The sequence below is a fragment of the Cricetulus griseus genome (assembly GCF_003668045.3).
Source record: "Cricetulus griseus strain 17A/GY chromosome 1 unlocalized genomic scaffold, alternate assembly CriGri-PICRH-1.0 chr1_0, whole genome shotgun sequence".
Lineage (NCBI taxonomy): Eukaryota > Metazoa > Chordata > Mammalia > Rodentia > Cricetidae > Cricetulus > Cricetulus griseus.
In genome coordinates this window covers 172,814,711-172,840,490 of record NW_023276806.1, presented here as the reverse complement: position 1 = coordinate 172,840,490, position 25,780 = coordinate 172,814,711, and the positions used below count along the sequence as shown (strand labels likewise).

General features: G+C 43.6%; 2 protein-coding genes across 3 annotated transcripts in view; one reads left to right on the top strand and one right to left on the bottom strand.

The window, feature by feature from the left end:
* Positions 1-9,567, bottom strand: part of Fbxl13 (F-box and leucine rich repeat protein 13) — a 198,368-nt gene extending 188,801 nt beyond the window's left edge. Inside the window, exon 1 of the mRNA XM_027393433.2 lies at positions 9,265-9,567. Coding sequence (XP_027249234.1) covers positions 9,265-9,339 — 75 coding nt within the window. The 5' untranslated portion in view covers positions 9,340-9,567. The remainder of the gene's footprint in view (positions 1-9,264) is intronic.
* On the top strand, positions 8,871-25,561 carry Armc10 (armadillo repeat containing 10). 2 transcript variants are annotated; one of them, XM_027393441.2, is made up of 7 exons: positions 8,871-8,886; positions 9,144-9,256; positions 13,436-13,584; positions 16,977-17,111; positions 17,447-17,623; positions 23,496-23,567; positions 24,357-25,561. In XM_027393441.2, exons 2-7 carry the CDS (start codon positions 9,145-9,147, stop codon positions 24,609-24,611), a joined length of 900 nt encoding a protein of 299 aa, XP_027249242.1. In that variant the 5' UTR covers positions 8,871-8,886; position 9,144; the 3' UTR covers positions 24,612-25,561. The 2 variants fall into 2 exon arrangements, with proteins under 2 accessions (XP_027249242.1, XP_027249241.1); XM_027393440.2 differs by lacking the exons at positions 8,871-8,886; positions 9,144-9,256 and adding an exon at positions 9,898-10,133.
* Positions 25,562-25,780: the final 219 nt, after the last annotated feature.

Below are 25,780 nucleotides of genomic sequence, written 5' to 3'. Positions count from 1 at the left end.
ATCCATGGCCTCAAGGAATCCTCAGTCCCAGTTCCCCTAGCAGGTAGAACTACGTCTACCACTGGCATGAGTAGCTTTTTGGTTTGGGTTTATTTGAAATGTGCACGTTTGTAGAGAGATGGTATTATAGGTGAACAACTAGGATTTACTTAGAACACACAGGTGACATTCAGAAGAGATCAAATATACATGGGTGTCTTCGATAAAAGGTTACGTGTTACACTTATTTTCAGGGGACTTTTAGAAGAGTAAAAGTCCTGGAAAACTGAATCAGATAGATACATAAATACAGAGAGCTGGCAGAATGGTCTCCCAGGGAAGTGAATGGGTGGGGCCCCAAGACTTCTATTGCACCTGCTATTAATTCGGGAGCAGAGGTGACTGAAGGGTTTCTCGGGATAATATTGTGAGGCAAAAAACCTATTCAACATACTCAAGTATGTTAACATATTTAATGTAACATATCTAAGCATGTTAATAAATACTTCAAAATTGTCACCTAAAAGGAAGGCCTGTACCAAATTGCCCCTGAAGTTGAGTGGCTGTCCTCTCCCCTTCCCTAGAGCTCTCATTCTTCCAGAGATGCTACCAGCTTGAAACTCCCACTGCATCACCCGAAACACACACCAACTACTTACAGACAAAACAGAAGTTACAAGAACATTCTCACTCCCTACCCCAGGAGAATAAAATCTTGTAGAATAAAATCTTGTAGTCAGCACCATACTTCAGCTCTTATCTGTTCTCGCTGCCGGAAGGGACCTACCTGACCACATAGGGTGCCCTGATAAAGACAGGAAGTATCCCGTGCTCACTTAGGGCTAGATGATGTACTTCCAAACCCCCAGTCAAGGCTGTCAAGGCCAGAGATTAGGTTGTGCTGATATAAGGCCAAAAAAACGACACATAACCTTGAACTCCTGGCCTCCCCTCTCCCAGACCCAAATGAAGTCACTCATAAATCCACCATACAACTTCAGTTACTGAGAGACAAAGAAACTTCAGCTTTTAATCTGACTTTGTTGCAAACTACACTCTTTGAGTCTTGTTAGAAAAAGGGTGGGGAGGGCACCAACGCTTACAGATATAACTTTGAAAAAGCCGCAAGAAAAAGCATACCTGTAACCCCACCGTAACAACACATGAACTCGATGGCTCCTTCAGAAGCCGGCAGCTGTCCCATCGGGTGTGTTTCACTCTCTCTATTGCAGCACCTTTATTCCGGCTTTTAACAAACCCAGTTTTGCTTCATACCAGTTTGCCCCGAAACTGTTTCTTGTTTAAACCAAGACCCCAAGTTTTTCCTGGGTGGCAAGCTCTGCTCTGAAAAGGTGTAGTGTGAAGCTGCATGGAGACGCAGCTGACTCTCCTTCCCTTCCTCATGCTAAAGGGGCCAGGTAACCCTCAGCCACGGTGTGCACCCCGGGGGTCTCCCGCATACTTCCTGCTCAGGATGCTCTTCTGGATAGCGCTCTCTCACTTTCTCTCTGTCTCGCTGTGTGTGTCTCGCTCTGTGTCTCTTTCTATCTCTGTGTCTCTCTCTGTCTCTCTGTCTCTCTCTGTCTTTGTCTCTCTTTTCTTCTCTGTCGTTCTTTCTGTCTTTCTGTCTCTGTCTCTCTGTCTCTCTGTCTCTGTCTGTCTGTCTCTCTCTGTCTCTCTCTCATTCTGTCTTTCTGTCTCTCTCTCTCTGTGTCTCTGTCTCTCTGTCTCTCTCTCTGTCTTTCTGTCTCTGTCTCTCTGTAGGGGAAGCTGCCCGCTTAGGGGTGTGCCTAACCACGCCTGCCAGGGCATGGTCAGGGTGATACAGAGTTTCAGGTGGGGGTTCTGTTTTCAGTTTCACTTTTCGGCTTGCTCTACAGACTGCTGCCACGCCGGCTGGCTAGGTCGCTCTGTAAGTAAGGCTTTTCCCTATTAAATACCCTTATATTTCTACTTGGCTCAGTATTGGTAATTTTCCACTATATCTGGTTGTCAGGAGTGGGATATTGGAAACCTACACCCCATTTGGGACAGGCTGTGGGTTCAACCGGGCCTGCGGCCTAGGCCAGGAAAGCTCCCTCTCTCCACAGGTGTTCCCGGCTCCCAGCCGACCAGCTGCTGCTGAGCTGCTCAGAACCGCCCGCCCAGCTTGGAGACACACAGACCTCCTACGGTTTTACCACCGTGTGCTCGGGACCAGCTTGGACTGCGGCCTTCCGGCGCCCTGAGGCCTCCAGCCCTTGAACCGAGTAGGCCTCTGAAGTAGGTCTCGGCTTTCAGTAGGGTTCATGCAGTGGCCTTAAAGCCGCATCTCTTTCAGTGGTTGCGGCCACAAGGCTGTATACTCTGTAAGATAAGCACGGCTGCTTTTGTGACCTCTTTCCACAGCTGCCACCCACCACTGCCAAACGCCGCAGACTAACTGAACACCTGTGCCACCCGCTGGTCAAAGATAGTTACTGCATCTGGAGTAGAAATCAGGTAAAATTATGGCGGAATATTTATCATTTGCTAAAATTGGTAATATTTTTGTTTATTACGTGAATTCAATGTTTGAGGTGGATGCTAATTTGCCAATTATTGGCCTATAAGCCATAATGGCAGTTAACTTGCCGGTACAAATAATATTACTAGCCAGAGGACTCAGGAATAGGGATAAGGATAACCTCACCACCTACTTACAGGAAATAACAGCTTTACACAATGAGGTTTTGGAAAACAGATTAGGTCAGACCACAATTGTGCAGCAAGTGGAACAGAAATTGGATGATAAGCTTGGCTCTGTGTCCAATACGCTAAAGACAGAGCTGTCTGTTACCCAAAATGAGATGCAGCATATTTATGATAAGATAAACACAGAGAGATCCTCCATGTCTGAGGCCTTAGAGGCTAGGCTGTCAGAAGACCAGACAAGCTAAAGAATATCTGTAGCTAGCTAGAAACTCAGATAGGCAATGTTACCCAGAAACTAGATGCAAAGGTGCAAAATACCCAGGATAGGGTTGAAGAATTGGACAATTCCATTCAATCAATTATTGAAGCATCCAAGGTAGCAGATCACAAATTTGAGTCTAAATTTGGATGTTTAGAAGATAATTTACAGTACAGGGCTGACAGATTACATAGGTCCATATGGTCGATTGCTGATCGAGCAAATCATGACTTTGAATCTAGACACTAATACCTAGAAGGCAGTTTCCATGCCATCCAGATGCTGCCTAAGGATGATCTATTAAAGACATAGAAAAGACGTGTAGAGGAGCAGTTAGAGCAATTTACAGATTCACTAACATGCTTGGAATCTTTTATGATTAAGGAGATTGAAACTTTTCATAAGGATATCATTACTAGGCTTAAAGATCATTGGGATACCTCAGAGGCAGAATCACTCCAATTAGAGGCACCTACTCCACCCAGGTATCATGACTATTCTTCTAAGGTTGTTACTCGTACAGCATTAGTGTACCCAGCTACCATGGTAGAAAAGCCAGCTTCTAAGAAATACCCTCATGGACGGATGGCTTATGAATGGCAACCTACACAGCTGAAGGGTCTTAAGAATATTAAAGAATCAGTTGTCTCATATGGTCTCCATAGCCCATATGTAAAACAGCTATTACATTCATGGGCAACCTTTAACAGGGTGACACCCACAGATTGGGAACAATTGGAAGCAGTTGTACTTGAGAATTCATGCCAAATCCAGTGGAAGGCATTGGTGGGGGAAGAGGTGAAGCTCCTTGAGCATCAGGGCATAAAGGAAGGTTTTGAAGCCCCTTTAGATAAGATTCTTGGTGAGGGTATTTATGCTAACCCAGAGGCTCAGGCTGAATATGATAACGATATACTGTCCCTATGCAGGAAAGCAGCATTAAATGCCTGGGATAAGGTTCATGAGCTAGGAGAACGCCTAGAAACTTATACCAGAATAGAACAGGGACCTACAGAACAGTTCCAGCACTTCTTACAAAGGTTAACTAGGGCAGTAGAATTACAGGTAACAGATCCAGAAACAAGACAATCAATTATATATACAATAGCTTATGAAAATGCAAACCCAATATGCAAAAGAATACTTTTGCCTTTAAAGATCAGACAGCTCCGCTAGAAGAATGGGTTTTGTATGCAGCCAACATTGACTATCATGTGCAAGACACTGGAGCTTGGGTAGGAGAAGCCATTTTGAAAGGTTTAAAAAAGCAACAGGAAATTATTAAAAGTTCTAGAGGTGAGGATACAAGGGCTTGGAAAGGAGAAGCACCTTACAGAGGTCAACATAGGTACCAAGAGGCTAGAAGTTACTACTACTAGGAACCAGAACCTTGGGTAGGAAGAGCCTCCCCCTGGAGACCACGAAGGCACCAGGAACCTAAATGTTTCAATTGTGGTAAAATGGGACATACTAAGAGAAATTGTAGACAAACAAATTCTAACAATGCCTCATATGGAAGGCCACTGCCTTCTGGATTGTGTAGAAGATGTGGTAAGGGCAGACACTGGACCGATGAATGTAGATCGACCAGGGACATGCAAGGAAACCCGTTAAGGTTGGGAAACCCCAAGGGGGGACTCAAGAAGGCCCCCACTTCGAGAAAGGTCGGGTCATTCCCAGTAGCAGTGAGAGACAATCTCTCACAGGAAGAATAGATAGTTCTTTGCCTATTTTGAAAAATGATACTGCTCTAGATGGTAGTGTGAATAATGATAAAGAATCAAATGTGACTGGACAAAATGAGAAATGCATATTTTGGCAAACTTCTATTAATGATAAAAGGCCACAGTTAAAAGTGAAAATTAATTATAAAGTTATTTCTGCTTAGTAGACACTGGGGCAGATGTAACTATTATTAGCCAAAAATCTTGGCCTCAGAAATGGCCTCTTAGAGACGCAAATGTACAATTTTTAGGAATTGGGACTCTATCTAGAGTTCGACAGAGTGTTAACTCAGTGGTCTGCATTGGACTGGAAGGACAGAAAGGGATACCGAAACCATACGTGGCAGATATAGCTATAAATCTCTGGGGTCGTGATCTCTTACAGCAATGGAATACTCAGATTAATATTCCTCCAATGACAGATACAAATTATGTACAATCTTTAGATAGTAGTAAAGATCTGGTAAGACGCTATGAAAAACATTTACCAACCATCCATGCTGTACAGAAACTAAATACAAATGATAGAACTTCAGAGGAGCCAAAGGCCCTGCCATTGAAGTGGCTTACAGATGAACCTGTTTGGGTAGGACAATGGCCTATGACCTCTGAGAAGCTAGAGGCTTTAGAAAAGTTAGTATAGGAACAGCTAGATGCTGGACATATAGAGGAATCTACAAGTCCTTGGAATTCTCCTGTATTTGTTATCAAAAAGAAGTCATGTAAGTGAAGAATGCTGACAGAGCTGAGAGGCATAAATAAGGTAATGCAACCAATGGGCTCTCTGCAACCTGTAATGCCATTACCTTCCTTAATACCTAAAGGATGGCCGATGATAGTCATTGATCTAAAAGGCTGTTTTTTCACAAAACCATTACAGGAAAATGATAGAGAAAATTTGCATTTACTGTACCAACTCTTAATAATTCACAGCCAGTTAGGAGATATCAGTGGAGAGTTTTGCCACAAGGAATGCTAAATAGTCCTACTTTGTGTCAGCACTTTGTACAGCAACCTTTGGAAATAATTCGTAAGAAATTTTCACAATCTCTTGTTTATCATTACATGGATGATATTCTTTTATCAGATTCTAATAAGGAAACTTTGGAACGTATGTTTGAAATGGTGAAGGAAGTTCTGCCTCGTTGGGGGTTACAGATTGCCCCAGAAAAGATACAAAGAGGAGATTCTATTAACTACGTTAACAAGATAGACTTACAAAGAATCAGACCTCAAAAGGTACAAATTAGGAGAGACCATTATCAAACTCTTAATTCTCTTCAGAAATTATTAGGGAAAATTTCTCAACTACAGACAATTATTGGTGTAGAAGGACATGACTTAAAGCATTTAAAAATGGCCCTTAAAGGTGATAAGGACCTAAACAGTCCAAGATCATTATCTGCTGAGGCAGAAAAAGAGTTACAGTGGGTAAAAAACAGAGTATTGGATGCACATGTAGATCGGATAAACCTTAATTTAAACTGTATTCTGGTTATCTTGTCATCCAGAGAATACCCTTCTGGGATTCTGATGCAGAGGGAAGACACCATATTCGAGTAGATATTTCTGCCACATAAACATAATAAAAAGTTAAAGACATATATAGAAAAGATTTCTGATTTGATTTTAAAGGGAAAATTAAGACTTCGACAACTGACTGGAAATGATCCAGCAGAAATTATAGTACCTTTAACTAATGAGGAATTTCCTCCTTGTGGAAGGATAATGAATATTGGCAAATAGCTCTTACTGACTTTTTGGGAACAATTAGCAACAACTATCCCAAAACTGACAGAATTAAATTGATAAAAAAGACAGTCTGGATTCTTCCACGTATTGTGAGACAAACTCCCATTTCTGGAGTTCTTACCTTCTACACTGATGTCAACAAATCAGGTCAGGCAGGTTATAAAGCAGGGGAGGTAAGTAAAGTAGTTCAAAGTCCATATACATCTGTACAGAAGGCAGAATTATATGCAATTCTCATGGTGCTTATCGATTTTACAGAACCTCTTAATATAGTTACTGATTCTCAATATGCAGAGTCATGTTACACATTGAGACTACAGAATTAGTTCCTGATAATACAGAATTAACCTCATTGTTTTTACAATTACAGGAAACTATCAGAAACAGAAGTGATCCTATATATGTTACACATATCAGATCCCATACGGGTCTGCCAGGCCCACTAGCACAAGGCGATGAGATTGATCGTTTATTAATTGGAAGTGTGCTAGAAGCCTCAGAATTTCATAAGAAACATCATGTAAATAGCAAAGGTTTGAAAAAGGACTTCTCCATCACTTGGCAACAAGCCAAGGAGATAGTGAGAAACTGTCCTACTTGTTCCTTTTATAACCAAACTCCATTGCCAGCAGGTTGTAATCCTAAGGGCATTCGGAGAAATGAGGTTTGGCAGATGGATGTCTTTCACTTTGCAGAATTTGGAAATTTGAAATATGTGTATCATACTATAGACACGTTCTCAGGGTTCCAATGGGCTACTGCTCTTAACTCTGAAAAAGCTGATTCTGTTATTACACACCTGCTAGAGGTGATGGCAATTATGGATATACCTGCACAAATAAAAATTGACAATGCTCTAGCATATGTCTCCACAAAATTGGAACAGTTTTTCAAATATTATAACAAAAAGCATGTTACTGGTATACCACACAATCCTACGGGACAAGCAGCTGTTGATAGATCTAATAGAACACTTAAGGAGATGCTCAACAAACAAACTTGGAAGACTAAACCCCCCAAACATAGGTTGCATAATGCTTTATTAACACTAAACTTTCTTAATGCCAATGAGAAAGAACAAACAGCTGCAGAAAGACACTGGACTATGGAGAAAACTGCTGAACTGAATCAGCCGATATACTTCAAAGATGTATTAACCTCTGTATGGAAACCAGGACATGTGTTACAGTGGGGTAGGGGTTTTGCATTGGTTTCCACAGGACAAGAAAAACTTTGGATACCATCAAAGTTGATCAAGATTCGAGTTGAAAAGGAAAAACCTCTTGATGAGGAGAAATGACAGGTATTCTACTAAGGTATATCTTATAAATTAAATAGAAACCTCCCAAAGGAAAGGGAAGTGTTTTGCTTTTATCTTCACAGGAAAACTCATCTCCTGAAGGCAAAGGACACTGCATGGGTAGATGCTTAAGAAGAGAAGGTAGCTATAACCATCAAACAAAAGGAACGTGCCATACGGCAAACTTTACAGCTATCTCTCAGAGAACTCGATTTCTCTTTTTCTAGCCCCTATTCAATTAAACCAACGCTGGATTTAGAGGTGGATTTGGCTTTCCTCCTCTAAAATCCAAGCACGTTGTTTAACTAAACTTTAGATTTTCTGTATAGTATCAAGAAGCCAATTGATGTAATACAGAATGATAGAAGAATTTGGGGACTGTCTTTGTCTTTTCTTGGCTCTCTTTCTCAAGGTGTACACCCTCTCATAATCGTTATTCTCCCATGGTTGCCTTTCCTAGTATGTGTACATACACAAGCAACATTTCTCTGCTGTTTATGTTTGAGTCCCACACAGCCAATGAAGACCTGCCTGACAGCAATCCCTCGACACCCTGGAAAGAAAATGGGCCACACCTCCTCAACTGCACTGCATCCAACTTGCTCCATTTCACCTGACACTCCGGCCAAAGCTTTGGGTACTGACTTCAATCAAGTTGAGGATTTCAAGCATGGACTGGATACAATCCATTCAAGACTTTTACTATACTAACATTTTCTTCCTACAGGACCCCATAAGGATGTCGTCATCCCATTTCAGCAGGAAGTAACTTGGAGAATACTACGTCCCCTTTCCCCCATTGTTGTCACTTAAGATAGTGTATATACCTAGTTAGGGATAGTTTCCTATTGTTTATGGTTGGGATTGGAAGGAGGTGTTCGGGCTTGGACACCTCTTTCAGATGACTTTAGGGTTTAGTTAACATAGATAGTTAGGATGTGACATAAGCAGATTGTTGTATCTTCTTATATTTCACCTTTATGATTGTTAATTTTGGATACTTAACACTGTTAAGTTTTACTCCTCTTTTAGACTAAAAGGGGAATTGTAGGGGAAGCTGCCCACTTAGGGGTGTGCCTAACCACGCCTTTGAGGGCGTGGTCAGGGTGATGTAGAGTTCCAGGTTGGGGTTTTGCTTTTGGTTTCACTTTTCGGCTTGCTCTACAGACTGCTGCCATGCAATTTGGCTAGGTCGCTCTGTAAGTAAGGCTTTTCCCTATTAAATATTTCTACTTGGCTCCATACTGGTAATTTCCCACTTTGTCTGTCTGTCTGTCTGTCTGTCTGTCTGTCTCGCTCTGTCTCTGCTCTCTCTCTCTGTCTCTCTGTCTTTCTGTCTCTCTCTGTCTTTCTGTCTCTGTCTCTCTGTCTCTCTGTCTCTGTCTCTCTGTCTCTGTCTCTCTCTCTGTCCATTGGCTGACCCTCACTAGTTGACACTTGCTCTTTCTCCCTGCAGGATGTCACTTCTTCCTTCCTCACACCATCCAGGCTGGCGCCACCATCAATCACCCCGGTCTCCTCGCACCTGCCCCGGGGCCCCTCCCTGCGCCCGCCTTCGGCTTGGCTCCAGTAGGTACCTCACAGATCTGAGGGATGTAGTTGTCCCTGAAGTAGTTCCTCAGTTTGGGGGAGGCACCGCGTAACGAAGCCATGGCCGGAGACCGGACAGAGAAACCGCGGTCTGCCCAATCTGGAAACCTGCGCTTCCAAGGCCAGCCGCGTCGGGGCGTTGCGTGGCAACCACGGAACCAGCCAGGCACAGTCCCCGCCAGCCTGGAGATGGAAATAGAGCCCGAGGGGAGGGGCGGGGCGGAGCATGAAGTGGGCGTGGCCTGGAGCCTGGCAGGTTGGTCCCCACCACCTGGAGACTGAAACTAAAGACTGAGGGGAGGGGGCGGGGCGGAGTGAGAGAGGGCGGGGCAGAATGTAAAGGGGAGGGGCATGCAGCTGGGCGGGGCGGTCCGGGTCAGCCTGGAAATGGAAACTAGAGCCTGAGGGCAGGGGGCGGGGCGGAGTGAGGAGGGCGGGCAGAGTACAAAGGGGCGGCGCGGGGGTGGGGCGAGCTAGAGGAGAACTCAGAGGGGCGGGGCGGGGCGGGGCGGGGCGGGGTGGGGCGGGCGGCCACGAGTGCGGCGGCTCCAGCCAGCCCATCCCGCCGCCCTCCTGGTGATGCAGCGCGCGGGTAGAGGGGCTTCCGACGCTCGCAGGGCGGCTTCCGGAAGGCGGAGCTTCAGCCGCACTTCCTGTCTGCGGTGCTGCTGCCGCTACGTGCGGTGCTGAATCCGCTCCGTGCGACTCGGAGGCAGCGGCGGCATGGGCGGCGCGCGGGACGCGGGCTGGGTGGCGGCAGGGCTGGTCCTGGGCGCCGGCGCCTGCTACTGCATCTACCGGCTGACTCGGGGCCCGCGGCCAGGCGGGCGCAAACTGCGCCCCTCGCGGTCCGCAGGTGAGGCGCTGGGCCGCTCGGCAGGTGCACAGGTTCGGGGCTCGGGACCCCCGCGCTGGGCTGGGCTGGGCTGGGCTGGCCGGGCGGGGCCGGGGGCGCCCTCGGCAGTCACGGCCACTGCCTGTGGTCGCAGGGAGACTGGGTCTGGGTGAGGGGACGTGGGGCGGGCCGGCGGAGCGCTGGAGGTAGACGGTCCTGAGCCCTCCCTGCCCCCCCCCCACCTACTCCTTTGTTTAAGACGAGGGCTGCAAGAAAACATCGCTTCGCAACCGAGAACTAGGGTTTCTCCAAACCGTGTAGATTGCCTGTCGCTGTAAAACCTGTCCCGGGCCTTTGTGTCACCAAAGAGATGCCCCTGACTGCGAGAGGGTTACTGCGGCCTTCAAGCCCAGGCTGAAACTTTGCACGTAGCCGTGTGAAGAAGGGCTCCCTGAGGTGCAATTCTGCCAACACTTATGGGACCTGTCCTGGGGTCCAGCCGTAGCATCCTGCAACTCGGGGTGTATGCAGGAAAAAGACGCTCAGCCGACACGGGTTACAACCTTTGGACAAACAGGGCTTGTAGGTTCAGTCCTGTGGTGGTAAGAGAGGTCCAACAGTTTGCTGCATATGCTAAAGGGATCGTTTAGGTCGTGAAAACTGTTGGGGAAATATTTGAAATAAAGTCTGCCAACTAAAAACCTGCCTTCCTCAGAGGTAGAGAAACTTTTTTGTTTTGTTTTTCTAAGTAATTATTAAAACATTTTCCTGACACCATTACATGTAATCTTCTAATGGCATTCCAAAGACAGAATTCTCACCTTTGTGTAGCTGAGCATATGCAAAATAGTTTGTCCCTAAAATAAGAGGACTTGACAATACCATTTTATACACATAATTCATCTCAGCTTGACTGAGAGTCATTGGTGGGAACTAATTGCCTTTCCCTAAGGGGAAAATAGGGCACCTTTATCTATCAGCAGGTAGAAAAACATACTTGCTGGTCACTGGCTATGCAAACCTTTAATCCCAGAGGGAGGCAGAGGCAGGCAGATCTCTGTGAATTCGAGGCCAGCCTGGTCTACAGAGAGAATTCCAGGACAGCCAGGCTACACACAGAAACACTGTCTGGAAAAACGAGAAATAAAATGAAAAAACAAACAAAAAACCTTGGGTTGTACAACTGGCATTTACTTTTCAAATTTTACACTTACATGAAGGGACCAGGACCAACAGAAGGCTAATTTATATTCAGCCTTCTGTTTCCTCCAGGAAATGCTATAAGAAAGGGGGGTGTGCAAGGCCTTTCCCTCTTGTCAGGAGGAAAACAGTTTCTGAAGATGAACATTTGCCCTTAGAAAGACTGGATTATTGTCTCTTTCTCTGCCAAATATTTCTATACAAGAATGGTTTTTGTTGTTTTTGGTTTCTGGAGACAGGGTTTCTCTGTGTAGCCCTAGTAAATCCCGAAACTCACTCTGTTCAGGCTGACCTTGAACTTGCAGAGATCCACCTGCCTCTACCTCCTGAGTTCTGGGATTAAAGGCATGCACCACCACTGCCTTTGTTTTGTTAAGGTAGAAGGTCTGATGTATCCTGTCCTGGAACTCACTGTGTAGCAGAACATGGAATTTCTGATCCTCCTTTCACCACCTCCTGGGTTGCTGGGCTTGACAGCATGTACCACCACACTGTGGTTCTGGGAATGAACCTACAGACCCTTCCCAAAGTTCTACCCTTATATTTGAAGAGAAATCTTTGTCTTAAACTTTTGAGAAATGTATAATTCCTGGCAAGAGATTTGTCAGTCCAGCACAGGATGGTGTTGTACAGCTGTAGTCCCCATCAATCAGGAGGCTGAGGCAGGAGGATCAAGAATCAGCTCAGGTCTAGGCTGCATAGTGGACACCTGTCCAAAAAAAAGGTGTAATTCCTGAACTAAGACTCTTTGAGGCCACTGGAAAAGATGGAAGCAGTATCAAAGTGTCCAGCTTGACATATGAACCTGACGAAGACAGTATAAACCTCAATCATGAATAAAGAAATTCTGACAGGGTAGAGGAAATGATAGCCCGAGGCCAGATGGACATATGAGGAGAAATCATAGGAGTGTTTGTTATTTAACAACAGAGTAATGTATAAAAGTCATTAAAATGGTATTTCTGATAAGTTGCAACATTATGCATAGAATACTCATCAAAAAACACAGGCAGAGATACTTTAAAGGTATTTAATATTAAAACAGTTGTATCTTTACTAAGTTCAAGAATAAGAGCTGTCCTGAGTCCCTGTCGTCTAATTCAGTATTACAAAGGAAGCAAAGTTATAGAAAAGAAATTCTAATTTGTAAATGACTACTTTGAGTCAGAAAAGTACCAGAGAATTAACTGAACATTAGAAGCAGGAAAAAAATTGTAAAATAGAACCCTACACAGATGCACTGAGTAGTGTACTTCTAAGCACTATGTACAAGTTTTCAGTATAAATTTAACTGAGAAGATTTATAATAACTCCTAAAACTAGCAATCTATCTACCAGGAAGCTGTAAGTTGATAAACCACACAGCTCGATGGAAACAGGATTGTGCCATTTCCACAGGTTTCCTGACTGATTCAGCCCCACCCTTATCTACTTAGTACAAACCAGTTAACCAATGCTCTTTAGGCAGATGTTCCATCGGATCCTATACCTGATGTCTAAAGTAGGAGACAAAATGTCAACATCAGGGGTACATGTTATGCATATGCAGTGCCTTACTAATAGCCATGTATCATGTGACCACTGACTGTGAACCTTTGTTTCCTGCATACATTCAGAATAATAACAATATCTTTTTCCTAGGAATGTCTGAGAATCAAATGATATAAAACATGTAAAGTGCTTAAAAATGGCAACTCCGGGCAGCCAGCTATAGAACCTCTGACATTTGGGCTGCCCACACAGAAAAAGCTTAACTTTTCCTTTTCGTGTTTTGACTCTGGCCAAAAGCCTAAGCATGCCTTACCCCACACTGCACTTTCCTTAGTAGTGCCGTTCCTTTCCCACTTGGCAGCCTCCAATGCTGCAACAGCATGTGTTCTTGCAGCTCTGGTCTCTCTCTTCCCCTTCTCTCTCATCCCTCCTGCCAACAGATGCCAGGGTTTACAGCTTGCTTCCCTGCTCTGTTGCTTTCTTTCAAATATGAAAATTGTTCCCAAGCTTTAAGAAGCAAAGCGAGTAACTGCATAGCACCAAAGTTTGCATTTGAACTTTTCAAACATTAGGAACGAAAGGAAACTCATTAATAATTTTAATGAATTTTAAATGGCTTTCTTCTTATGCAGAAGACTTAACTGATGGTTCCTATGATGAGGTCTTAAATGCCAAACAACTTGAGAAACTTCTCTACCTGCTGGAGTTAACTGATGATCCTATAATTGTTGAAAAAGCATTGGTCACCTTGGGAAATAATGCAGCTTTCTCAGCTAATCAAGTAAGTCTCCCCTTTTTACACACATTAGTAGTTAGGACTCTGGGTACTTAATTCTCAGAGCCTCCACGTCCTCATACGGCTACTTATGCACACATTATTTGCTTTTTTTGCTTCAGAAAACCACAGCCAAATAATGACACAGGAAGTAATTTCTGAAAAGCTAGACACTAGCATCATATTCATAATAGTTCCTATTCAAACAAAAGCAAAGTTTCCATAGAATAGTAAAAGCACCTAACATGTATGTGTTTAGTTGGATAGCCAACCTTGCTGGAGTGGTCCTGATGTAGGTGGTCCCTCGGCCATCGATAACCACCAAATCAGTGTAAATGGCTAAGACTACAGAGTTTAATTCGAATGCTTCTTTGCTCCTTCCCCCCAAACAAGTAAAAACAGTTTGGGGTTTTTTTCCAGCAGTGCTTCTTGTTAACATTGTCATCAATGCCGACTTATTTTTAGCTAAAAAAAAAAAAGAAAAAAAAAAAGAATTTTGAATGTTTTGCCACTAAAAAGTGATATATGTTAGAGGAAATAAGCATTTAAAGTGATTAGTTAAAACAAAGGGAGATAGATGAGTGGGTAAAGTGCACTGGCCCATGTGAAAAGCCAGAGCCAGGCATGCTGCCAGGCACTTGTAGTCCAGCACTGGGGAAACAGTGACAGGAGTCCCTGGGACTCGTTGGCCTAAGTGGAGCCTAATCAATAAGCCATGATGGTAATGAGAGACTCTGTCTCAAACCAGCTGCTAAGAAACACTACTCAAAGTTGACCTCTGACCTCTGGCTCACATTTGTGAACATGCTCCCACATGCATGAATGTGCACCCCCCCCCACACACACACACACATGAAAAGTACAGTAAGTAAATAATGAAAATAAATAAAGAAATGTAGTAAACTTAGGGCTGAGGACACAGCTCAGTAGGTAAAGTGCTTACCTTACAAGCTTGAGGACCTAAGTTCAAACCGCAGAACTCAAACTAGAAAAGCCAAAAGCCACGGGTGGCACTTGCTTGTAATCCCAGCACTGGAAAGGCAGGGACCATAAGATGATACCTGAGGTTCCCTGGCCAGCCAGCCTCGTCTGCTTGGTTGCACTGATTATACACATTAGTGATGAACTCCAAATCACCAGTAATGCATCTGTGTCACTTTGAGGAATTTAAAAAAAGTACTTCCCCTTAGAGTCAGTTAGACAACAGTGAGTGCACTCTACTCTATGTGTGTGCCTGTTCCTGTGTGTGTGTGTGTGTGTGTGTGTGTGTGTGTGTGTGTGTGTGTGTGTGTGTGCCTACAGAGGGTCTCACTACTTATTGAACAGTATCTTGGGGTTTCTGTTGCTGTGAAGAGACACCATGACCATGGAAAAAACTCTTATAAAGAAAAACATTTAATTGGGGGTGGCTTACAGTTCAGATGTTTAGTCTATTATTGTCATGGTAGGAAGTATGTCAGGCATGCATGCTGGAGAGATAGCTGAGAGTTCTACATCTGGATCAGCAGGCAGCAGGAAGAGGGTGACACTGGGCCTGGCTTGAGCATCTGAAACCTCAAAGCCCACCCTCAGTGACACACTTCCTCCAACAAGCCACACCTCCTAATAGCGCCTCTCCCTATGGGCTTATAAGAGCCATTTTCATTCAGACCACCACAAAGAGCATAGAAAACATCATGTGGGGATGGCTGGGATTCTTTTTTTTTTTTTTTTTTTTTTTTTGGCATTTACATTTATTTCATAGTAAGATTCTATAGCTGAAAACAACATAAAAATTTACCAATGATACCCACAGGAAAGTGCTTACATAAAAGATAATAAGCAATCAGTAATGTGAAGATGTGAAGTAGAAGATAAGATCATGCAAGAGAGGGTGAGAGTTGAGATGAGGATATACCTATAGCTAAACTGAGAGAAGTGAATATTTTCTTATTTTAAGCATATCAAAACTTGTTCTTGTAGTGTGGATGACAGCATGTAGCAAGGTTAAGCTAAGCCAAATGCTCAGCTCTTGCATATTGAGAAGGTTTAACAGACATGTTGATATAAAACCAGAGTTCTGATCTCAGGAGGTAATAGTGACCAAGGACCAGGAACACAGATTTGGGTTGCCCCAAACACAGTGGTATAATGTGGATTTACAGTTACAGAATGAAAGAAAAGCATAAATCAATCAAGGTACTTCTAATACCTATACTGATAGGGACATGAGGTGGCTGTACATCAAAGCAGGGACATCTCAGTGGTGGACTGCAGATGCTATAGGATGACATTCTTGGGTTTTGGTCTGTAAATCTATTCCAAAGAGATTTGTCTGACAGTCACAGGGATGTTAGTTCAAATGCAGAAGTGGGCAATGAATGACTGGTAAGGGGCTAGAGATGGCCCAAGGTAATTTCTATAATAGTCCAACTCCACAACCAAAGATGTTCTAATCAGTCACTGAGCCTTGTACAGTTTAAACATAGGTGTGAACACCCCAGATCTTTGGTTCATACCACTACATTATAAATAGAAAACCAAGAGGTACTCAATGGCAAAAACCAGGCTTTGGAGAAGTTAGTGAAACCATAAACATGGTGTATGAGTTGTGTTTGTAGGATAGAGAAATGTACCTGGGACATAAGTGGAACAAGTCACCTCTAATGCAAATAACCCACATGGAAGGAAAGTTGGCCAGGTTTTGACCCAACTTTGACTATCTTATATAGCATGCCAGATGACATGTGACAGCTGGGATTCTTTACAGAAATTTTTAAGAGTTTTACAAGGGATTAAGTTGCTGACCCAACTGATCCACATAAGAAGCATCAGTTCTCAACCAATATCCATAAATAGTCACTTTCAGCTTCCATATTTGCTACTTCCAGCAAAGGATACACATTTATTATTCTGGTTCAAAGGCAAAAAAGAGTATGTCACTCAGCCCTGTACAATAGTTTAGGTTGTAAAAGTTGATTTCATGGGAAATCCAAGGCCAGGTTGGTAGTAGTTACATTATTCTCTTAAAGCCAGGTTTGTGTACACCATAGGCTAGCAATCTTAAGTAACTTCAAGGTTTATTACTAACTTCGGCTACAAGGTCCAACAAAAGATATTTCAGAATGTTACATCTCCACACTTTGTTGAGTCCCAGCCAGTGAAAGAACTGTCTCAAAAAAAAGGTGAATGGCATGTTGACGAAATGACAACTGATGTTTCCCTCTGCACGCATACATAAACACACATATTCACATAGATACAATTTTTCTTAATAATAAAATTTTCTGACAGGCAGATTTGTTTATAAGAATAGCATTTCTCTAAAGTGATTAATTTTAGTTGTATTTCTAGATGCATGGAATTCAGTTATAGGGCTACATATTGAAGCTATGGTCCATTTATTCCCTCTCTCTTAGGCCATTATTCGTGAGCTGGGTGGTATCCCAATCATTGGAAACAAAATCAACTCTCTGAATCACAGTATTAAAGAGAAAGCTTTAAATGCACTAAATAACCTGAGTGTGAATGTTGAAAATCAAGTCAAGATAAAGGTAAGTTGTCTGAATAATAATGGTGAGTAGTAAAATCAGCAGTGTGTGCTCATAACTTTACAGCTAACAACTACCTTTAAAGAAAGAGAAACTAAGGCAGAGCTATCTATCTCCTAGGCTTTTGGAGTTGGGCTCAGTTTAATTCAGGGATGTTAAAATAATGAAGCCAGTATCAAGGAACACATCCCAGCAGAAAGACTTAGTAAACTAAGAAACCAAGTGGAACCAGTTCACTCCCAGATCTACTTTAGCGTGAAGAAAAGGAACCATTCCGTAGAAGCTGCTGGAGAGTCTGAGGTGTTGTCTTTCTTTCTGAGATATTGTCTTTCTCTCAGGTATACGTCCAGCGAGTCTGTGAGGATGTTTTTGCGGATCCCCTGAACTCTGCTGTGCAGTTGGCTGGCCTGAGGTTGCTCACAAATATGACTGTCACCAATGACTACCAGCATCTTCTCAGCAGCTACATCACTGGCCTGCTCCACCTGTCACTTATTGGAAACGGAAGCACCAAGGTAGGGGATCCAGCCATCAGTACTGAAGGTTGAAGAGCTGTTGCATTAAACTTACTAAGACTGAATTTCCAGTCCGTTCATGGTAGTACACATCTTTAATCCCAATACTCTTGGATTTAGAGGCAGGCAGAGTTCTGAGTTCTGCCTAGTCTACATAATGAGTTCCAGTAAGAAAAAGGAAAGATTGAAATTGCAGTCATCTATTTCTTCCCTGTCACTTCCCTCTAAAAAGATAAGTGCTACCTTAAATCTCAGCACTTGAGAGTCAGAGGCAGGTAAAACTGTGAGCTCACACCAACCTGATCTGTATAGCAAATTCCAACAGGCAGGGCCACATAAAGAAACACTGTATCAAAAAGGAAAAAAGATGGTCCACTCAAAGTTTATGAAAAATACTTACAGAAGTCCAAGAAAAGCATATTACTTTTATCTCCTAACACTGGATTGCACAATCACTGTGCCAAGACCATGTGCTGGGTCACTTGTAGAATCCTGTTTTACTGAGATCACTAGCACCCTTTAGCCAGAAATAGGAACCCTGAATGAAAGGGCACTGAGAAATAGTGACAGTAAGTTGCATCTTTTATCTTTTTGACCAGTCTTTAAAATTAGTATACAAAGTAATAGGTTTCATTGTTTCATTTTTTATGTATAGTTTTGTTGGTTTTGGTTTGGGTTTTTTTGGGGGGAGGTTAAAGATTTTATTTATTTATTATGTATACAACATTCTGCTTCCATGTATATCTGCACACCAGAAGAGGGCACCAGATCTCATAACGGATGGTTGTGAACCACCATGTGGTTGCTGGGGAATTGAACTCAGGACCTCTGGAAGAGCAGTCAGTGCTCTTAACCTCTGGGCCATCTCTCCAGCCCTGGGGTGGGGCGGGCGTGTTTGAGACAGGGTTTCTCAGTGAAAGTGTCCTGGCTGTCCTGGAATTCACCCTGTATACCAGGCTGGCCTCAAACTCACAGAGATCTGCCTACCTCTGCCTCCCAAGTGCCGTTATGTATAGTTTTTGTTACTCCTTGTCTTAGTTAGGGTTTCTATTGCTGTCAAGAGATGCCATGACCATGACAACTCTTATAAAACAAAACATCAAGGGTGGCTCACTTACAGTTTCAGTCCATTATCACCACGGAGGGGAACATGGCAGCCAGCGTGCAGGCAGACACGGTGCTAGCTACTTCTTGATCAGAAAGACAACAGGAAGTGGACTCAGACCCTGGTATATCTTGAACATAGGAAACCTCAAAGCCCACTCTCACAGTAACACACTTTCTCCAACAATGCCACGCCCACTCCAACAAGGCCACACCTCCTACTAGGGCCACTCCCTATGAGCTTATGGGGGCCAGTTACATTCAAAGCACCACATTCCACTCCCTGGCCCCCATAATCTTTTAATATCATAATGCAAAATGCATTCAGTCCAATTTCAAAAGTCCCCATAGTCTCCATAAACAGGCTGAACAATGTTTAAAAATACAAAGTTCAAAGTCTCTTCTGAGATTCATGCAAACGCTTAATTGTAATCCCCTATAAAATCAAAATCTAAAAACAGATCGCTTACTTCCAACATATAATAGCATAGGATCTACATTGCCATTCTAAAACATAGGGAAGGGAGCATAGTGAGGAAATACGGGACTAAAGCAAGAGCAAAAGCCAGCTAGGCAAACTCCAAACTCTGCATCTCTGTGTTTGATGTCAAGATGCTCTTCAGATCTCCATCTCCTTTCAGCCTTGTTGGCTGTAACACACTTCTTTCTCTTGGCCTGGTTCCGTGCCCTGTTAGCAGCTCTCCTCAGCAGGTGTCCCACAACTCTGTCATCTCTAACACCATGGGGACTTCAACTTCACAGCTGCACACATGGCTCTCTAAGCGTCCATTCAGGGCCATGCCTGGCCTCAGTGGCTTTCCTTAGTCTCTGGGGCAAGTTCCATAACCCCTTCTGTCCTTAACTCCAGAACCATGATGCTGAAGTTGCCAAGTTCAACTACTTACTGGTGCTCGAACATGGCCCCCTAGTTCAATTACTTGCAACTTTGCCAGATTTCTGTCCTTCACTGCCGAAAGCTTGCCTCGCCCTGTAGACCAGTCTGGCTTCAAACTCAGAGATTCGCCGGCCTCTGCCTTCCCAATGCTGGGATTAAAGGTGTGCACCACCACACCTGGCTCTAAGCTTTTCTTTAGTTCTCTTTTACAAGTTGGAAACAGCTGGGTAGGATCTTGCCCTGAGGTCACCACTCCCTTTATTCTTTCTATTTCTTAATCCATTTTTCTCCTTGAACACAGGATTCAGCTCTGTTCTACTTACTGGTACCCTTTTCTCAATCTGTGCATTTTGAATTTTCATTTGTTCAGCCTGCTCCTTTTCATTATAAATCTCAGTAAGACTTTACACAAATAACCATACAACAGAATCTGTACTAGGCTATTTTGAGATTTCCTCTGCCAATGGAATTAATCCAGAACTCTTGTTCACTTTAACCTCAGGCAGACTCTTTAGAGAAGGAAAAAAAGCAGCCATGTTCTTCACCAAAATATCACAGGAATGATCTTTAGGCAACATATTGAACCACTTGAGGTAGGTCCCCACAGTTCATCAAATCACTCTTAGCACTTCTGTCTTCCTACTAGTGTGGCCCACTAAGCCGTGCTTAAAGCACACACTGCTTCTCCCGAGCCCAAAGTGCCAAAGTCCAAACAATACCATGGTGCAGCCTATCCCAGCAATACCTCAGTCCCTGGTACCAACTTCTGCCTTAGTCAAGGTTTCTATTGCTGTGAGGAGACACCATGACCACGGCAACTCTTATAAAGAAAACATTTCATTGAGGTGGCAGCTGACAGTTTAAGAGGTTCAGTCCATTATCTTCATGGAGAGGAGCATGGCAGCGTGCCGGCAGACATGGTGCTGGCTTTGTCTTGATCAGAAGCAAACAGAAGTGGACTCAGACACTGGGCAGTATCCTAAGCATAGGAAAGCCCAAAGGTTTCCTATGGGGTTTCCTATGCTTCCTTCCTCCAGCAAGGCCATGCCCACTCCAGGAAAGCCACACCTCCTAATATTGCCACTCCTATGGGTTTATGGGGGCCAGTCACATTCAGACTACACACCCCTCCTCCCCAAAGTCTTTCCTCCTCAACCCTGCTTGCCCTCCTTATCTTCCTCCCTCCCAGTGTCCCTTTCCATTTTCATGTCACACATAGTCCGTCATCATCATCATTACACTATTTATATGGGAGCAACTCATGAGCTGCGTACATGTCCAACTTTCAGGAGGCAGTTCTCCTTCCAATAAGTGGTCTCAGTGATTGAACTGTGGTTTTCACGCTTGGTGGCAGCAAGCCTTTTGCTTCTCACCAGACCTCTTTTAAAAAGTTCTGTATGTGTGTGTGTGTGTGTGTGTGTGTGTGTGTTGGATGTGTGGCATAAAGCATGTGGGAGTCAGAGGGAAACTGGAATTGATTTTCTCTTTCCCCCTTTACATGGATTTAGGGGCTCGAACTCCAGTCCCCAGGCTTGCACACATGCCACGCCTGCTGAGTCTTTTATGTGTTTATTTTTGAGGTGGGGTCTCATATATCCTAGGTTGGCCTGGGTTTCACTGTGTAGCAGAGTGAGATTCTTGGATTCTCATCTACCCTTCACCTTCTGAGTGCTGGGATTACAGATGTACACTACCTTGCCTGGTTTTAGTGTCCTGCTGAAGATGGAACCCAGGCATACACCTCACCACTGCAGTATGTCCCCAGCGCTCCGTTACCTCTTAAAATGGTTTGTGCAAAGTGATCAATTACACAGCTTTCATTCCTGTTATCTGCTGCAAGCTTCACTGACTGACAGCCAGGCACTTTATTGCATATTATTGGTGTTGCCAACAGCATCAGGCCAGCTGAGGTCTCGGAGTGAACTAAAGGGTCAGAGGTCACACTTGCTTTCTTACCTCTAAGAGTCATCATTTTCCTATAAACACTTGTCTGAAAAGCATGATCCTGCGAAAGCATCCCCACTCTCTGGCAGATGGGCCACTAGCACAGACTTTTATTTTCACCTTGTTCTCTTCTACTGTTTGATATTTCATCATGACAATGTAGTCATCTTACAAATTTTTAATTTTTTTTTGGGGGGGGGGGAGTTGGCCTGTAGAGACAGGGTCACTCTGTGTAGCCCTGACTGTCTTGGAACTTGCTCTGTAGAGCAGGCTAGCCACAAACTCACACAGATCTCTGCCTCCCAAGTACACCTCCACACCTGACAAAAATGTAAAAGATGATAAAATTGAGGTTAAGCAGTTTCATCACCTCCTTATTTAGTAGGTTCACATGTGACCAAAGGAATTGTAAGCATGCAGTACAGCATGAAACTTCTTTATTTTCCTGTATTTACAGCTGTTCTAGGGCTAAGGTAGACCTCCATAGGCTAGTGCTTGCCTGGCCCAGGAGACCCAGGTTTGATCCCCATCACCCTCTCCCCCAAAGGTCTAAGGTCAGTATCTATTGGCCTGTTTAATAAGTTCTAAAAATGCACATCCAGGTTCCTTCCGAGATCTAGTGAAAAGTGGAATCATTTTTTTCCTGGGCATCATCCTTCTTCTCACTTTAATTACAACAGTCTTGTGGAAAGTGTGGGTTAGTGTTTTTCAAGAAGGCCTCCTGGGCTAGAGGGATGCTCAGCACTTAAGAGCATGTGCTGCTCTTGCAAAAGACCCAGGCTTGGTACCAAGCACCCACTGGTACTTGGGTGCTTGGAGTTCCACTGGGAACTCCAGCTCCAGAGGCTCCAGTGCCCCCTTCTGACCTCTGCAGGGACTGCACACACATACAGGCAGAAACCTTTATACACATAAACACAATAAATAAGTCTAAACATTTTAAGACATTCTACTTAATAACTGATTTTCAGAAGTAAATAATAAGAATGCTAGCATTTTAATTAGCTATTAAGTCACTTTACTGTCATTTCCCATTTAAATGATCATAAAACATTTTTCACATTTTAAAAAGATTCCTAATAACCTTGTAGAAGGATCCTAGTATCTAATCATGGTGACCAAACACAGAATGTTGATAACTTTCATGAGAAATAAACTAAGCTTTGAGAGATTTCTTTTGTTCAAAGATCAGATTCTTCTTAATAGAGCTCATAATAAAGATGACTTAAGAGCTGGGGGAGCCGGGCGTTGCTGGCGCATGCCTTTAATCCCAGCGCTCGGGAGGTAGAGGCAGGCGGATCAATGTGAGTTTGAGGCCAGCCTGGTCTACAGAGGGAGTGCCAGGATAGGCTCCAAAGCAATACAGAGAAACCCTGTCTCAAAAACAAACAAACAAACAAACAAACAAAAAGAGCTGTGGGAGTGGTTCTGTGGTTAAAGTGCTCATTGTGCAAGCATGAGATGAGAAGTTCCGATCCCAGTACCCATGTAAATGCTGGGTGAGTGGCCTGCCTGTAACCCCAGCACAGAGGTGTGAGATGGGATCCCTGGAACAAGCTGGCTACACTAGCCAGACTGGTGAGCTCTGGGTTCGTGTCTGCCATGAAGTGCAGTCTAGGAAAACACTGACCTCAGCCTCTGTTCCCCTCCTGTGATTTAACACACACCAGATGTACGGTATTGGAAGACATTTGCTTCGTTCATCCTCTCTCCCCAGCAGCTGAGACAGACGGGAGGCCTAGAAGTCACTGATAATGATAGCTGCTCTCAAAGGGGTGCCGAGGGTCAGAGCTGAGTGGATACTTAATGGAGAGAGTTGGAGCCAGGCTTGGGGGTGCAAACAGTAGTTTATGGGGTGCCAGGGAGTGAGAGGACAGCATCCTAGAGGGTAATGCTTCTGATTCAGTAAACCCAGCCTTCTGCCGGCAGGTTCAGGTTTTGAAGCTGCTTTTGAATTTGTCTGAGAATCCAGCCATGACAGAAGGACTACTGAGTGCCCAGGTAAGTGGATCACCTACCTGACTGGTTTGTAAATGCACACATACATAGATTTTGACAAATCCATCTAGGAGGGTGTGCCCAAAAACATTCACAGGGATTATCTCCGCAGAGCAGTGCTAAGATATTAGCTTCTTATTCCTCATACATATGAATTTGTTTCCTGAAACAAGCCTGTTTTACTCTTTAAAAGTTCTCTGTATCAACAGTGAGTTTTCCATCTCTGCTCCCTTTGCAGCACACAGTATCATCTCAGTTTTAAATGTGGTTTGTTTTATGCCCACGTGCCTCAGCATCTGCTGAGACAGCACTGTTGCTGGGCTGCCTGCATGTGCTCAGGCAGAGTGCCTGAACCAACATTCTCACGGAACTTAGGAGACACAAACCTGTAACCAATAAGCAAGATCATTGAAAACCGTCCCCATGTTCTGAAGCAAGTCAGAGTGGCGCAGAGGTGGCCTGGAATTCCCCATCTGCAGCAATAAGCCGATCCACTCAGCCCCATCCCCCATACTGTGTATGGGCAGTAATACTGGTTGAGCTACTGAGTTCTTAGAAAACTGGATGGATCCTAAAATGGTTGGTTTTCCAAATGTCTGCACTCCAGGGTTCCAAAGAAATCTTACTTTTTAGCTAACAAACAAAACCTCATTTTCATTTGTAACATGGAGATAAAAATTGTACTGGTCTCAGTAAGTTAGCAGTTGGGGTTGCTTCCCTGTGGTCAGACTTCTAAACGTAAACTAGTCAGTGCTGTTGTATCAAAATGACACTTGGTATTTCCTCTTTCAGGTGGATTCTTCATTTCTTTCCTTTTTTGATGGCCACATAGCAAATGAGATTCTTCTTCGGGCACTTACACTGTTTCAGAATATAAACAACTGCCTCCGAGTGGAAGGCTGCCCAGCTGGTCAGCCTCCCTTCGCTAAAGGGTCATTGTTCTCCCTGCTGTATGGAGAGGACTGCGCCCAAAAAATGAGGGCTTTAGCCCACCATCATGATGTGGATGTGAAGGAGAAGGTTTTAGCGATAATGCCGAAGGTCTGATTGGCTGCCCCTGCTTTTCTTTAGAGTCATACAGTCATAAGTCAGCACACAGCAGCTTACTGTCTATCTATCCTTCCTTTAAAAGTGTTGTTTAGCTGATGAAGTCAAACAATAAAAGTCCTATTTTGTTAACACAGTTCAGGACGGTGAGCAGCTGTAATCCAACATGACATTCAAACTTTGGGACTTTGAAGTAGCTCAGATTTGGGGTTTGAGGATTAGGTATGATCAACAGTCTACAAATATTCCAGTCTGAACATTCAGAGGATGTGACTCACTTCTGGGACAAATGTTTAAGTTAGGTTCATAGACTGATTTGCTCTTCGGGTTTATTTTGATTGGTTTTATTGGTATCAAATGAGCAGGAGAGATTGTACTGCAGATACTTACTGAGATCTTAATGGTTGCCTCACATGGAATGAGTGGCCTTTCTCTGTACATTCCTAACTCCTGGATTTTCAGCTGCTCATGAGCCAGCTTTAAGTGCTGAGTGGAAGACTTTGAAGACTAGAACTGCCACAGAAGCCTTGTACCTCACTGAGCACAGTGATACTGAGCACAAGACTCTGTTCATCATCAGAGTCTTCCCTCATCATTTCTGATCATAAAACTATTTCCATTCACAGGGAATCCAAGTTTGCACCCTCGGGCAGCTGGTAAACCAAGCAGCTAGGCTTTAAAAGAGATGGACCCGAGTGAGTTTGGCTGTACTCACAGGCCTAAGAAATGGGTGTTTTTAAAAGCATGCTGTAAAACAGTGTACAAAAAGAAATACATTTATACATGGGCAGACTTCTAAAATGATACGTAAACTTCTGGGCATAGGACTGGGAGGTGGGTACATTGGATTTTCTGTGTGTACTCATTTCTACTGTTTGGAATTTTTTTACTGAGCAAAAATTGTATAATTTTTTTAATAAAAATAAAAATGCAAAGGTGTACAAAATGTCTTCCCCCATTGGCATTATGTTCTTAATTTTCATCCACATTTTACTTGACTAAAATTACAATGTATAATTTTTTTAAATGTATTTGTATGAGTGTTTTGCCTGTGTTTATGTATGGACACAAGGTCAGAAGGCATTGGAACTGGAGTAGTGATAGATGGTTAAAAACCACTCTGTAGATGGTTATAAACCACCGTATGGGTGCTGGGATCTGAACCCAAG

Bases quoted from the DNA above. Each gene is read 5' to 3' on its own strand.
- Armc10 (XM_027393440.2), top strand. From the start codon at position 10,001: ATGGGCGGCGCGCGGGACGCGGGCTGGGTGGCGGCAGGGCTGGTCCTG. The intron at 10,134-13,435 runs GTGAGGCGCTGG...CTTCTTATGCAG, and splicing joins GCGCCCCTCGCGGTCCGCAG to AAGACTTAACTGATGGTTCC. The intron at 13,585-16,976 runs GTAAGTCTCCCC...CCTCTCTCTTAG, and splicing joins CAGCTTTCTCAGCTAATCAA to GCCATTATTCGTGAGCTGGG.